This window comes from Heterodontus francisci, chromosome 7, assembly GCF_036365525.1.
Source record: "Heterodontus francisci isolate sHetFra1 chromosome 7, sHetFra1.hap1, whole genome shotgun sequence".
Lineage (NCBI taxonomy): Eukaryota > Metazoa > Chordata > Chondrichthyes > Heterodontiformes > Heterodontidae > Heterodontus > Heterodontus francisci.
In genome coordinates, this window is record NC_090377.1 from 43404133 (window position 1) to 43418545 (window position 14413).

The 14413-nt window shown below is 43.8% G+C and overlaps 1 protein-coding gene across 2 annotated transcripts in view; it reads right to left on the reverse strand.

Annotated features, from left to right (window-relative positions):
* Positions 1-14413, reverse strand: part of mgat5 (alpha-1,6-mannosylglycoprotein 6-beta-N-acetylglucosaminyltransferase) — a 176232-nt gene that overhangs the window by 5680 nt on the left and 156139 nt on the right. For both annotated transcript variants that reach the window (XM_068035083.1, XM_068035082.1), the window contains one exon: positions 10760-10834. In XM_068035083.1, coding sequence (XP_067891184.1) covers positions 10760-10834 — 75 coding nt within the window. The remainder of the gene's footprint in view (positions 1-10759; positions 10835-14413) is intronic.

A 14413-nucleotide genomic window follows, 5' to 3' on the forward strand; every position in this document is an offset into this window, starting at 1 on the left:
TTTAAATTCAAGACACTGCTTGACCGGGAGTCACTGCAAGTTAGCGAGCACAGGAGTGATCGGGAAGCGGGACATGATGCGAGTTAAGTCACAGGGAGCAGAGCTTTCGATGATCTCAAGTGTATGGAGGGTAGAATATGGGATACAAGCCAGGACTGCATTGGAATAGTCAAGTCTAGAGGTAACGAAGGCATGAATGAGGGTTTAAGCAGCAGATCAGCTGAGACGGGTGAAGTCAGGCGATGTTACGGAGGTGGAAATAGGTGGTCTTAGTGATGGCACTAATGAGGTCGGAAGCTCAGCTCGGGGTCAAATGTGACACTAAAGTTGTGAACAGACTGGCTTGATCTCAGACATCCCGGCAGAGGGATGGAGTCAGTAGCTAGGGAACAGATTTTGGACCGGGAACTGAAAAGAATGGCTTCAGTCTTCCCAATATTTAATTGGAGGAAATTTCTGGTCATTCAGTATCAGATGTTGGAGAAGCAATCTGATAACTTAGCAAAAGTGGAGGAGTCGAAAGAGGTGGTGGTGAGGTAGAGCTGGATGTTGTCAGCATGTGCGAAAACTGCTATGCTTTCAGATAATGTCACCAAGGGACAGCATGGAGATGAGAAATAGGAGGAGGCCAAGGATAGATCCTTGGGGGAACACCAGAGTAACAGTGCGGGAGCAGGAGAAGCCATTGCAAGTGATACTCTGGCTAAAATTAGATACATAAGAATGGAACCAGGTGAGTGCAGTCTCACCTAGCTGGATAACAGTGGAGAGGGGGTACATGAGGATGGTGTGGTGAACTGTGTCAAAGGCTGTAGACAAGTCGAGAAGGAAAAGGAGGGAAAGGTTACCTTTGCCACAGTCACAAAGGATGTCATTTGTGACTGTGGCAGAGGCAGAAACCTAATTGGAGGGATTCAAACATGGAGTTCCGGGAAAGATGGGAACGGATTTGGGAGGCGGCAACACCTTCAAGGACTTGAGAGAAAAGGAAAGTTGGAGACAGCGTGGTAGCTTGCAAGGATGGTCGAGTCAAGGGTTTTAAGAGGGGTGATGACGGCAGATTGAAAGGAGAGAGGGACAACACTTGGAGAGAGAACTGTTAACAATATCAGCTAACATGGGGATCAGGAGGGGAAGTTGGGTGATCAGCAGATTAGTAGGAATAGGATCGAGGGAACAGCAGGTGGGTCATCATGGACAAGATGAGCTCAGAAAGGACATATGGGGAGACAGGAGAGAAACTAGAGAAAGAGGTAAGTTGAGGGCTAGGGCAGGGGGAAACATTAGAGGAGGTATGGCCAGGTGGGTTAGTGGAAGGGAGGGAGGGGGCAGAGGCAGCTGATTGGATGGTCTCGATCTTAGTGATAAAGAAGTCCATAAGCTCTTCGTACTTATTGACATATAACAGACAGAAAATGGAGAGATTAAATTACTGTGGGACACAGCAAAGTGCTGAGTGGAGCAAGATCTGATACTCCAATTTTTTTAAACTTGCCTTAATGCTACCACAATGGCAACATGGGAAAAAAATAGCAAGAAACAGAAATAGAGGATGGGTAAAATCCATAATTCCCAGTCTGCTGTTGAAAATGAGAGTAAATTAGATGATTCTGTATATCCTGTGTTTAGTGTGAATTATCCTGCATATGACAGTTAAAATAAACAGTTGCACTGGAAGAATAGGAAAGAAAAGGAAATAGTGTAGTCAGAGTTGCAGAAAGGATTGTGATGAAGGCTTTGGATGGAAGAATTTGAAAAGAAAATAGTTGAAAAAGGGGGTGAACAAATAAACTAAAGACAACAAAAATTAAACAGCAATATTTAGAGCAAAACAGGAGAAGAATGAATCAGTGCGACAAATAGAAGAACTTTGCACTCCATAACACCCGGCAGGTTTGTATATATATTTAAAAACTGCAGTGAGCCACATCTAAAGATGGATTCCAATTGCCTTCTTATACCTGAAAAGTGCTGCTCAGATGCTTTTTCTGCCCTGCAGCCACTTACTCTTTTTAAGCTAATGTCATGGTCGTGTAGTTTTTTTTCGGAATATGCGGTTTGCCTTTAAGGCTTGCAAGGGATCAATACTGATTTAAGAGCTGGCAAGCCTTAGGAATTATAGGAAGGTGCATTTTTATTGCCTTAGAAACAGCCATTTGGAGACTGCGATTCAAAGGGTGCATTCACGTTACCATAGATATAGCCACTGGGAGTGAGCCTGATGCGATACATTTGTTTCAATTCAGTCTGAACTGGCTTTTTTTTTGAGAGACAGCTTGTTCTAACAGGCACAGACACAGAGGACAGCTGATGTTAGCACCTGGAAAAAGAGCTCTCTACCATTTAAACTGAAGAGGATTTTAGTCTTTATTATTATCTCTTAAAATTCTAAGAAAAAGTCAAGCCAAAACAGAGATCTCTTGTAATTTAAATTGAAGAAAGGGAAGTTAGACTCTGACAATCTTTTATCCCTCAAAAACTCTAAAGTCAGATTGATTCTGTTGAAAGTGTTTGCAAGTCATTAATTGTTGAAATTTGCTGGAGAAGGAAAGCAACATCCTGTGAGGACTTCGAGCAACATTGGACTGTAAATTTGCAAGGACTCTAATTTTGTTTCTATTATAAATGTTGTTTATATTTTCCATTGTGTTTAAGAATTTAGTTCTTCTAATTAAAGAGTTAATTTATTGATTTAAAGACACCTGGTTTGGTTAGCCTCATTTGGGGGTTAATGGATGGTACAATTTGGTTGGGTCTTCCTTTAATTTGGAAAGTTTTAAATGATAGGTTAACCTATCTGTGGAGCAATGGGATTGAATTAACAGTGCTTTGGTCCCACTACAATCAGAATCGTATATTTTGATTGGGGGTTTTGACAGCAGCGGTCGGTCGTAACACTAGGCATAAATTAGTTTGGATCGTTCGAATTGAGGGTGTGGTGGGGCAGGTGGAAGCAGGCCTTACATTATCATAAGCTTCCAGCTGCATGCTGCTCTCAAAGATTCCCATAAACTTAAAAAAAAACAAATTGCCAATAAATTTTGGGATGCACATATGTCACAGCAGAGGTACATCAAAAGGGTTCCACAACATTAGTAGGGCCCCAGTTGAAATTTAGGTACAAATGGGCACAGCTTGTACCATGCATGCTCTGTCCAGTTGTACTAGGTCTAGACTAAACTAACCAGCAGTCCGAGGCCACTCAAAAAAAAAAAGGCCCTGGAAATTTTTATATGCCTAAGAGAAGTAGAAGTGCACCTCTGAGGTCCAAAAAAATTTGTTTCTCTCTGCTGGCTGGTTGCCCATGAATGCCGGATGATTTCTTGCCCTCGCTGACCGACAAGTTGCAGCAGAGCAACCAATCGACCTCTACAGCTAGCAAGAAGCATTTAAATGGTGCCCGATGATCAAGTGGCTATGCCAAGTACTGTTTGCCATGACACCATTTTTGTTGGCCATAAGTAACAAACCTCCTTCACCTCAAACAGTGACTTAACATGCTGAATGTCTTGCAATCTCAGTTCATTAGGACCAAACCAGCTTTTTGTTTTGCATTGTAGTAATTGTTCCGGCCAAAATAGTATCGTGCTAGTGGCAGAATCTAAAAGGCAGTAATCATGCTTTTAAAAGGGCAACATTTTCATAAATGGATTTGCAAAACTTCTCATTTGCTTCCAATTATAAATCATGTTGAAAGATCATGCTAAATGTGACATCACAAAAAGAGTGTATAACTTATGGTTCTTGTCCTTCCCAAATAAAAATATAGTAGTCACTTAATATCCATTGCAGTGTTGTCTTTGCTCCTAAATGCTGGAATATTAGCAATAGTTTACTGAAGTCAGAATCTGGGAAATTGGCATATGGCAGCTTGCCGTGTTATATTGCTTCCTCATCAGCTGGTAGTTAGCATGCCAAGCAGAGTCAGTAAGTTGCCAACAATGCTGAGAGTGCTTTGCTCTCCTGCTTCCTGTGTTCGAGACCGCCTACTGTAGGTATCTTGCTACAGATAAAAAATCAGGTATTTTTCGATTGATTTTTACCTGAAGCTTTTGAAATAAAGCTCAAGGTCAAGATTGCACAGACTCTGATGTGCCCCATCCTCCATTCATTTCGTAAATTCCTCCACGTAGAAAGTGCAGTGTAAAAACAAAATGAGTGGAATGACTGAGTACTAGTCAGTCAGTTAAGACATAGACCAGATCCGGCTATTTAAGCTGTCTTGGATTTTATTACCTCTTCCAGCCTTCTGAATGGATCCTTTATCAGCCTTAAATTAGTTGTGATTGAGTGACAATGCCTAGTGTCAGAAAACGCATTCTTACAAACTGTGGAGCTAGAACTCTGGTATAAATTCAGTTGCTTGGAATTATCAAATCTAACTAGAACTTATTGAGTAACCAGAAATGTTTGTGATACTGCACAATCTCTTTACATTGGTTTAAGCTTTGGGCATGTATGACTGATTCTAACAGAGAAAAATAAATAGCATTGGACTGGGTTCTGTATTGAGAATAATGGTGAGGTTAACTGTGCCCACTGTTATTATGCAGTAAATCAGACAGCAACTTCTAGAGTATGCACATGCATAGTTAAAAGTAGAAATAAGTTGCTGTCCAAGTTACCCGCTCCCCCACAGGCTATGCTATAACAGTACCCCGCTGATTAAAAACCACGTAAAGGCATGAAGTTGCTATACCTACCCACTTGTTGTCCACTAAATACAGAAGAAAAAGTCAGGGCTGGTGTATTCAGGTATAAGTTAATTTTTAATGGAATGATGTCAAAATTACTGCGAGTGAGCAGCTGGGAAGGTCAGTTTCAGCTTAAACTTAATTTCCTTTTGTTTTCGGCGGACCAAGGAGCTGCTGGGTAAGTAAAACCCTATATATTTGGGCCGTTTAAAATAACTTGCCTTTCATTGCAACAGCTTATTCGGGAGCAGAGAGTGTGAGCGAGTGAGCAGCTGGGAAGGTCAGTTTCAGCTTAAACTTAATTTCCTTTTGTTTTCGGCAGACCAAGGAACTGCTGGGTAAGTAAAACCCTATATATTTGGGCCGTTTCTGAACCCGAGACACTATACGGGTAGTGTCTCCCACCCGCCCTCCTCCTCTAACCAAAAAAAAAGGACTCGGTGGTGTGTAGATAAGGTAACGCATTTTCTACTTTGTGTTTTATCGTGTGATTGGTAAAAACTTTTCGTTCCTTTTTCATTTATCTAAGTTTCAGACTAAGTTAAGCTTAAGATTAAAAATGGCAGGAGATCTCAGACCCGTGTTATGCTCCTCTTGCTCAATGTGGGAGCTCAGGGACACGGCTGATGTCCCTGACTCCTTCACGTGCAGGAAGTGTGTCCAGCTGCAGCTCTTGTTAGACCGCATGACGGCTCTGGAGCTGCAGATGGACTCACTTTGGAGCATCCGCGATGCTGAGGAGGTAGTGGATAGCACATTTAGCGAATTGGTCACACCGCAGATTAGGATTGCTGAGGGAGAAAGGGAATGGGTGACCAAAAGGCAGAGAAAAAGCAGGAAGGCAGAGCAGGTGTCCCCTGCGGTCATCTCCCTCCACAACAGGTATACCGTTTTGGATACTGTTGAGGGAGATGGCTCACCAGGGGAAGGCAGCAGTAGCCAGGTTCATGGCACCGTGGCTGGCTCTGCTGTTCAGAAGGGCGGGAAAAAGAGTGGAAGGGCTATAGTCATAGGGGATTCGATTGTAAGGGGAGTAGATAGGCGGTTCTGTGGTCGAAAACGAGACTCCCGAATGGTATGTTGCCTCCCAGGTGCACGGGTCAGGGATGTCTCAGATCGGCTGCAGAACATTCTGAAGGGAGAGGGTAAACAGCCAGTTGTCGTTGTGCACATAGGCACCAATGATATAGGTAAAAAACGGGATGAGGTCCTACAAGCAGAATTTAGGGAGTTAGGAGCCAAGTTAAAAAGTAGGACCTCAGAGGTAGTAATCTCAGGATTGCTACCAGTGCCACGTGATAGTCAGAGTAGAAATGAAAGAATAGTCAGGATGAATGCGTGGCTTGAGAGATGGTGCAGGAGGGAGGGGTTCAGATTTTTGGGACATTGGGACCGGTTCTGGGGGAGGTGGGACTATTACAAATTGGACGGTCTACACCTGGGCCGGACTGGAACCAATGTCCTTGGGGGTGCTTTTGCTAACGCTATTGGGGAGGGTTTAAACTAATGTGGCAGGGGGATGGGAACCAAATGAGGAGGTCAGTGGACAGTAAAGAGGTAGTAACTAAAGCCTGTAAGGAACTAGATAATGAAGTCAGCGTGACTAAGGGAAAGAGTAGGCAGGGAGCAGATGATGTACGCAAAGGGACTGGTGGTCTGAGGTGCATTTGTTTTAATGCAAGAAGTGTAGTAGGTAAGGCAGATGAACTTAGGGCTTGGATTAGTACCTGGGAGTATGATGTTATTGCTATTACTGAGACTTGGTTAAGGGAAGGTCAAAGAGGATATCACAGCTGTGCTGAAGGAAGGCACTATGGAGGACTCGAGCTGTGAGGCAATATGGGCAGAACTCAGAAATAGGAAGGGTGCGGTAACAATATTGGGGCTGTACTACAGGTCTCCCAACAGCGAGCGTGAGATAGAGGTACAAATATGTAAACAGATTATGGAAAGGTGTAGGAGCAACAGGGTGGTGGTGATAGGAGATTTTAATTTTCCCAACATTGACTGGGATTCACTTAGTGTTAGAGGTCTAGATGGAGCAGAATTTGTAAGGAGCATCCAGGAGGGTTTTCTAGAGCAGTATGTAAATAGTCCAACTCGGGAAGGGGCCATACTGGACCTGGTGTTGGGGAATGAGCCCGGCCAGGTGGTTGAAGTTTCAGTAGGGGACTACTTTGGGAATAGTGATCACAATTCCGTAAGTTTTAGAATACTCATGGACAAAGACGAGAGTGGTCCTAAAGGAAGAGTGCTAAATTGGGGGAAGGCCAACTATACCAAAATTTCGGCAGGAGCTGGGGAATGTAGATTGGGAGCAGCTGTTTGAAGGTAAATCCACATTTGATATGTGGGAGGCTTTTAAAGAGAGGCTGATTAGCGTGCAGGAGAGACATGTTCCTGTGAAAATGAGGGATAGAAATGGCAAGATTAGGGAACCATGGATGACAGGTGAAATTGTGAGACTTGCTAAGAGGAAAAAGGAAGCATACATAAGGTCTCGGCGGCTGAAGAAAGACGAAGCTTTGAAAGAATATCGGGATTGTAGGCGCAATCTGAAACGAGGAATTACGAGGGCTAAAAGGGGTCATGAAATATCTTTAGCAAACAGGGTTAAGGAAAATCCCAAAGCCTTTTATTCATATATAAGGAGCAAGAGGGTAATGAGAGAAAGGATTGGCCCACTCAAGGACAAAGGAGGAAAGTCATGCGTGGAGTTGGAGAAAATGAGTGAGATTCTAAACGAGTACTTTGCATCGGTATTCACCGAGGAGAGGGACATGACGGATGTGGAGGTTAGGGACAGATGTTTGATTACTCTAGGTCAAGTCGGCATAAGGAGGGAGGAAGTGTTGGGTATTCTAAAAGGCATTAAGGTGGACAAGTCCCCAGGTCCGGATGGGATCTATCCCAGGTTACTGAGGGAAGCGAGAGAGGAAATAGCTGGGGCCTTAACAGATATCTTTGCAGCATCCTTAAACACGGGTGAGGTCCCGGAGGACTGGAGAATTGCTAATGTTGTCCCCTTGTTTAAGAAGGGTAGCAGGGATAATCCAGGTAATTATAGACCGGTGAGCCTGACGTCAGTGGTAGGGAAGTTGCTGGAGAAGATACTGAGGGATAGGATCTATTCCCATTTGGAAGAAAATGGGCTTATCAGTGATAGGCAACATGGTGTTGTGCAGGGAAGGTCATGTCTTACCAACTTAATAGAATTCTTTGAGGAAGTGACAAAGTTGATTGATGAGGGAAGGGCTGTAGATGTCACATACATGGACTTCAGTAAGGCGTTTGATAAGGTTCCCCATGGTAGGCTAATGGAGAAAGTGAAGTCGCATGGGATCCAGGGTGTACTAGCTAGATGGATAAAGAACTGGCTGGGCAACAGGAGACAGAGAGTAGCAGTGGAAGGGAGTTTCTCAAAATGGAGACGTGTGACCAGTGGTGTTCCACAGGGATCCGTGCTGGGACCACTGTTGTTTGTGATATACATAAATGATTTGGAGGAAAGTATAGGTGGTCTGATTAGCAAGTTTGCAGATGACACTAAGATCGGTGGAGTAGCAGATAGTGAAGGGGACTGTCAGAGAATACAGCAGAATATAGATAGATTGGAGAGTTGGGCAGAGAAATGGCAGATGGAGTTCAATCAGGGCAAATGCGAAGTGATGCATTTTGGAAGATCCAATTCAAGAGTGAACTATACAGTAAATGGAAAAGTCCTGGGGAAAATTGATGCACAGAGAGATTTGGGTGTTCAGGTCCATTGTTCCCTGAAGGTGGCAACGCAGGTCAATAGAGTGGTCAAGAAGGCATACGGCATACTTTCCTTCATCGGACGGGGTATTCAGTACAAGAGTTGGCAGGTCATGTTACAGTTGTATAGGACTTTGGTTCGGCCAGATTTGGAATACTGCGTGCAGTTCTGGTCCCCACATTACCAAAAGGATGTTTTAGTTTTAGAGATACAGCACTGAAACAGGCCCTTCGGCCCACCGAGTCTGTGCCGACAATCAACCACCCATTTATACTAATCCTACACTAATCCCATATTCCTACCACATCCCCACCTGTCCCTATATTTCCCTACCACCTACCTATACTAGGGGCAATTTATAATGGCCAATTTACCTATCAACCTGCAAGTCTTTGGCATGTGGGAGGAAACCGGAGCACCCGGAGGAAACCCACGCAGACATAGGGAGAACTTGCAAACTCCACACAGGCAGTACCCAGAATTGAACCCGGGTTGCTGGAGCTGTGAGGCTGCGGTGCTAACCACTGCGCCACTGTGCCGGATGCTTTGGAGAGGGTGCAGAGGAGGTTCACCAGGATGTTGCCTGGTATGGAGTGCGCCAGATTTGAAGAGAGGTTGAGTAGATTAGGATTATTTTCATTAGAAAGGCGGAGGTTGAGGGGGGACCTGATTGAGGTGTACAAAATCATGAGAGGTATAGACAGGGTAGACAGCAAGAAGCTTTTTCCCCCAGAGTGGGGGATTCAAATACTAGGGGTCACGAGTTCAAAGTGAAAGGGGAAAAGTTTAGGGGGGATATGTGTGGAAAGTTCTTTACGCAGAGGGTGGTGGATGCCTGGAACGCGTTGCCAGCGGAGGTGGTAGATGCGAGCACGAAAGCGTCTTTTAAGATGTATCTAGACAGATACATGAATGGGCAGGAAGCAAAGAGATATAGACCCTTAGAAAATAGGCAACATGTTTAGATAGAGGATCTGGATCGGCGCAGGCTTGGAGGGCCGAAGGGCCTGTTCCTGTGCTGTAATTTTCTTTGTTCTTTGTATCTCTGGCACTGATGCTTTAATTTTATGAGAATGAAGCCTCATTCCTTCAGAATTAAATTAGTGTTGGAGATTTACAAAAAGTATTTTTTTTAAAACTTTTTCTTTCTCTTATCTCTCAATACCATCTTTCTTTCCCTCTCTAATTTGCTTTTTGTACACAATTTTATAATTGATTAACATTCTAATTTATACTTCCTGATTTAGACTGCTGCGAAGATTCTTCAATTTGGTTGAAGAACTACACTGTTGCTTGCCCTGCTCACACATGCCACAGATCCCCGTAGAGAGTGCCATGATGGAAAGATGTCTGGAATTATAAGTTGCTGCTCAAACGTCCACAAAAAGTCTGTGGGCAGCTGTCAGCATGGTGAATGGTAAGCAAGTGCTGTTCCTTGCTGACTGCAAAATCCGGACCATTATGTGGGACACAGGAAAGAGCAGAATCATATCATGGGTAATGTATTATTCTATTAAAGGAATTTATTCCTTTTACTGCATAATTTGAGCAATTTAAAAAAATATTGTAGTTCAAATAGAAGCTATATTTACATTATTTAAAAAAATCCAAAGCCCAACTTGTATCTGGCTAAATAAACTATTAATTCATACATTTCTTGCATAAACTAAGTTTCTAAAATTGAGTAAAAAGCAAAATACTGCAGATGCTGGAAATTCTCAGCAGGTTAGGCAGCATGGGTGGAGGGAACGTAGAAGTTAACATTTAAGAACTGACTGAAGGCTCCACATCTGAAATGTTAACTCCTCTGTTCTCCCCACAGCTGCTGCCTGACCTACTGGGCATTTCCAGTACTTTGTTTTTGTTTATGCTTTTCAACAGGAAAATTTAGCTTTTCTGCAACTAAACTACATAGCAAAAATACAGCCTTTAATCAGATGGATGAACTAAGATCCAGTAGATTTTTTTTTATTAAGTAGGAATAGTTTATAAGCAAAACCTACTAAAATAGTTGAGTTAAATATTTATAAGATTTAAGTAATTTTCAATATTTCACAAATTTACACAACATGCAAATGAAATAATTGTCATATCTGAACTTCATTAAAAACAGAGTCCTTCTGAAGAGCATATAAATACTGCAATTATTTCAAACACTATTCAATTACAACAAAAAAATTCAACCAGCAATTTTATACTCAAAACATAGAAACAGTGACTCATCTGATTAAAGAGTAATTTCCTAGGAGGATTTCTCAAGTCAATATTTCTAATTTGCACTTGCATTGGAAGATAAAAGAAAAATTACCTGATTTTCAATAAAAGCACTGACTCTCTGCAACATTCCTTCACAGTTGAATTCATAGGGCAAATATGGCTCAATCTATTAAGAGAAAAAATAAATCTGTGATGAGTACTGGCAGCATCAAGCACAACCAGGTCAAGTGACTCGCAGTCAGCTGGAGAACAAACTCCCTCCTCTTGGCTTCAACCATATTATAAGAATATTCCTACTATAACCATGGAGAATTTTATTTCCCATTCTGGGCAACCCAAGGCTAGACAGAAGAGTCAGTGAAATTGCTTATTTACCACATTGTGGACAATTATGTGCTGGATCTAAACAAGATAACTCATTCATTTTAGTTAAGACCCTTTCAGCCAGCGGAGAAGGCAGCTTTCATCTCGTCAATCCAGATTGAATTTGAATCCAGGTCTCGGAAGCAAAAAGATTGCATGCTAATTCATTGCAGCCTCCAGTCCCTTTTTATTTGACAGTTTTTCCTTCTCACCTATTCCCCTCAATTCTAGTTGCAGCAATACACCATTGGCACACCACATCTTATACTTCACTTATTGAAAGCCTAGAAAGGTTATTTAACTGTTGAGATAATACAACTGAATCTTATTTTTTTCCCCATTTCATGGGATGTGAACGTCGCTGGCAAGACCAGCATTTGCTGCCCATCCCTAATTGCCCTTACGGCGATAGTGAACTGCTTTCTCGAACTGCTGCAGTACATCTGGTGTGGGTACTCCCACAGTGCTGTAGGAAGGGAGTTCCAGAAGTTTGATCCAGCTACAGTGAAGGATCGGCGATATAGCTCCAGGTCAGGATGGCGTGTGTATTGGAGGGGAACTTGCAGATAGTGGTATTCTCATGAGTCTGCTGCCCTTGTACTTCTAGGTGGAAGAGATCACGGGTTTGGAAGATGCTGTCGAAGGAGGCATGCTGAGTTGCTGCAGTGCATTTTGTAGATTGTATGTCTGCGGTGGAGGGAGTGAACTTGCATGGCAAATAAAATTCGGGCCACACATCAGCCCACGCCTGAATGCTGTTCAGGTCTTGCCGCATATGGACACGGACTGCTTCAGTATCTGAGGAGTTGCGAATGGTACTGAACATCATACAATCAGCACAGAACATCCCCACCTCACATCTTATGGAGGGAAGGTCATTGATGAAGCAGCTGAAGATGGTTGGGTGTAGGACACTACCCTGAGGAATTCCTGCAGCAATGTCCTAAGGCCGAGATGATTGGCCTCCAACAATCACGATCATATCTTCCTTGGTGCCAGGTATGACTCCAAGCAGTGGACAGTCCCCCCACCCCCCGATTCCCATTGACTTCAATTCGGCTCGGGCTCCCTGATGCCACACAGTCAAATGCTGCCTCGTGTCAAGGGCAATCACTTTCACCTTACCTCTTGAATTCAGCTCTTTTATCCATGTTTAGACCAAGGCTATAATGAGGTCAGCAGCTGTGTGGCCCTGGCAGAACCCAACCTGAGCTTCAGTGAGCAAGCTGTTGCTGTTTAAGTGGTGCTTGATAGCACTGTTGACAACACCTTCCATCACTTTCTTGATGATTGATGAACAGACTGTTGGGGCAGTAACTGGCCTGCCTTTTGTGGACAAGACATACCTGGGCAATTTTCCACATTGCCAGGCCTTGTAGATGCCAGTGTTGTAGCTGTTTTGGAACAGCTTGGCTAGAGATGCAGCTAGTTCTGCGGCACAAGTCTTCAGTATAACAGCCGGAATGTTTTATTTTATTCGTTTCATGGGATGTGGGCGTCGCTGGCTAGGCCAACATTTATTGCCCATCCCTAATTGCCCTTGAGAAGGTGGTGGTGAGCTGCCTTCTTGAACTGCTGCAGTCCATGTGGGGTAGATACACCCACAGTGCTATTAGGAAGGGAGTTCCAGGATTTTGACCCAGCCACAGTGAAGGAATGGCGATATAGTTCCAAGTCAGGGTTGTGTGTGGGTTGGAGGAGAACTTGCAGGTGATGGTGTTCCAATGCATCTGCTGCCCTTGTCCTTCTAGGTGGTAGAGATCGTGGGTTTGGAAGGTGCTGTCTAAGGAGCCATGGTGCGTTGCTGCAGTGCATCTTGTAGATAGTACACACTGCTGCCACTGTGCGTCGGTAGTGGAGGGTGTGAATGTTTGTGGACAGGTGCCAATCAAGCAGGCTGCTTTGTCCTGGATGGTGTCAAGCTTCTTGAGTGTTGTTGGAGCTGCACCCATCCAGGGAAGTGCTGAGTATTCCATCACACTCCTTACTTGTGCCTTGTAGATGGTGGACAGGCTTTGGGAAGTCAGGTGGTGAGCTACTCGCCTCAGGATTCCTAGCCTCTGACTTTGCTCTTGTAGCCACTGTATTTATATGGCTACTCCAGTTCAGTTTCTGGTCAATGGTAACCCCCAGGATGTTGATAATGGTGGATTCAGTGATGGTAATGCCAATGAATGTCAAGGGAAGATGGTTAGATTGTCCCTTGTTTGAGATTGTCATTACCTGGCTCTTGTGTGGCACGAATGTTACTTGCCACCTATCAGCCCAAGCCTGGATGCTGTCCAATTCTCGGTGCATCCTGACAGGGGCTGCTTCAGTATCTGAGTTGTTGCGAACGGTGAGCAATGCGCAGTGTACATCCCCACTTCTGACCTTATGAAGGAGGGAAGTTCATTGAAGAAGCAGCTGATGATGATTGGGTCCAGTTCTCTACCCTGAGGAACTCCTACAGTGATGTCCTGAGACTTATGTATTAAAAATGGTGTGATCACAACATTTCATTGGCATTGTGCCTGTAGGTGGTACTTTCAGAATAATGTTCAATGATTTAATCGGCAACTGAACTCTTCCCTCGTTTGGAAAGCTCAGAAAAACATAGCCAATCACTGGCCTCCGGGTACTTACTGCAACAACTGAAGTCTGAGGGGAAATTCCCTGTCATACCGCCTCTTCCTGCCAAGCCTATCAGCCTTTGTGTCAGCCTTTACATGGACTGACCGGATACACTCGATCTGGATATTTTCTACCATATTCAATGAATTACTGACCTCATGCATTGAGACAGTTCGTAGACCTAGGCATACTGGAAGTTCTGCAACAGCTAGTCCAGTTGTGTCTACATTGTAGAACGTTTGTGGTAGCCATTCAGAGCTACCATAGCTGCAGTGCAAAGTTATCATTCAATTGCATTTGATTGGAGAACCATTGTAGGCCGTCAGCCTAGCTGTGGTGAGTTGCACCACAGATTCCCATTTCTTTGAGTACATGTTCTTCAGTATATGGATGGGCAGAATATTTGCACTTGTACCAGTGCCAATTTTTACTCCGAGCGTATGCTTGCCACTTTTGCAGATATATAATCTCGATCATGGTGAATGCCTCACATTGCTTAATAGCATTGAGATGCTGATCCAAATTGACTGCGTGGAATGTTTGCTCGCTGTTCGCATGAGTGCACCCTTCATCTGTGTTCTCCTAGCAATCTGTCTCTCTCCTGACCTGATGTACTTGCTTGGGCTTTTGTTGCATTGGCACACCTCTTCTTGCGTTTGCTGTCCTTTTTTGCAGACATTCTCTCTGCCTGCGATCGGTCACCATTCTTGTAGGCACCATTCTTGTAGGCAGTATTTGAGCCCAGCCTTCTGCACTGCTCTGTCCAATG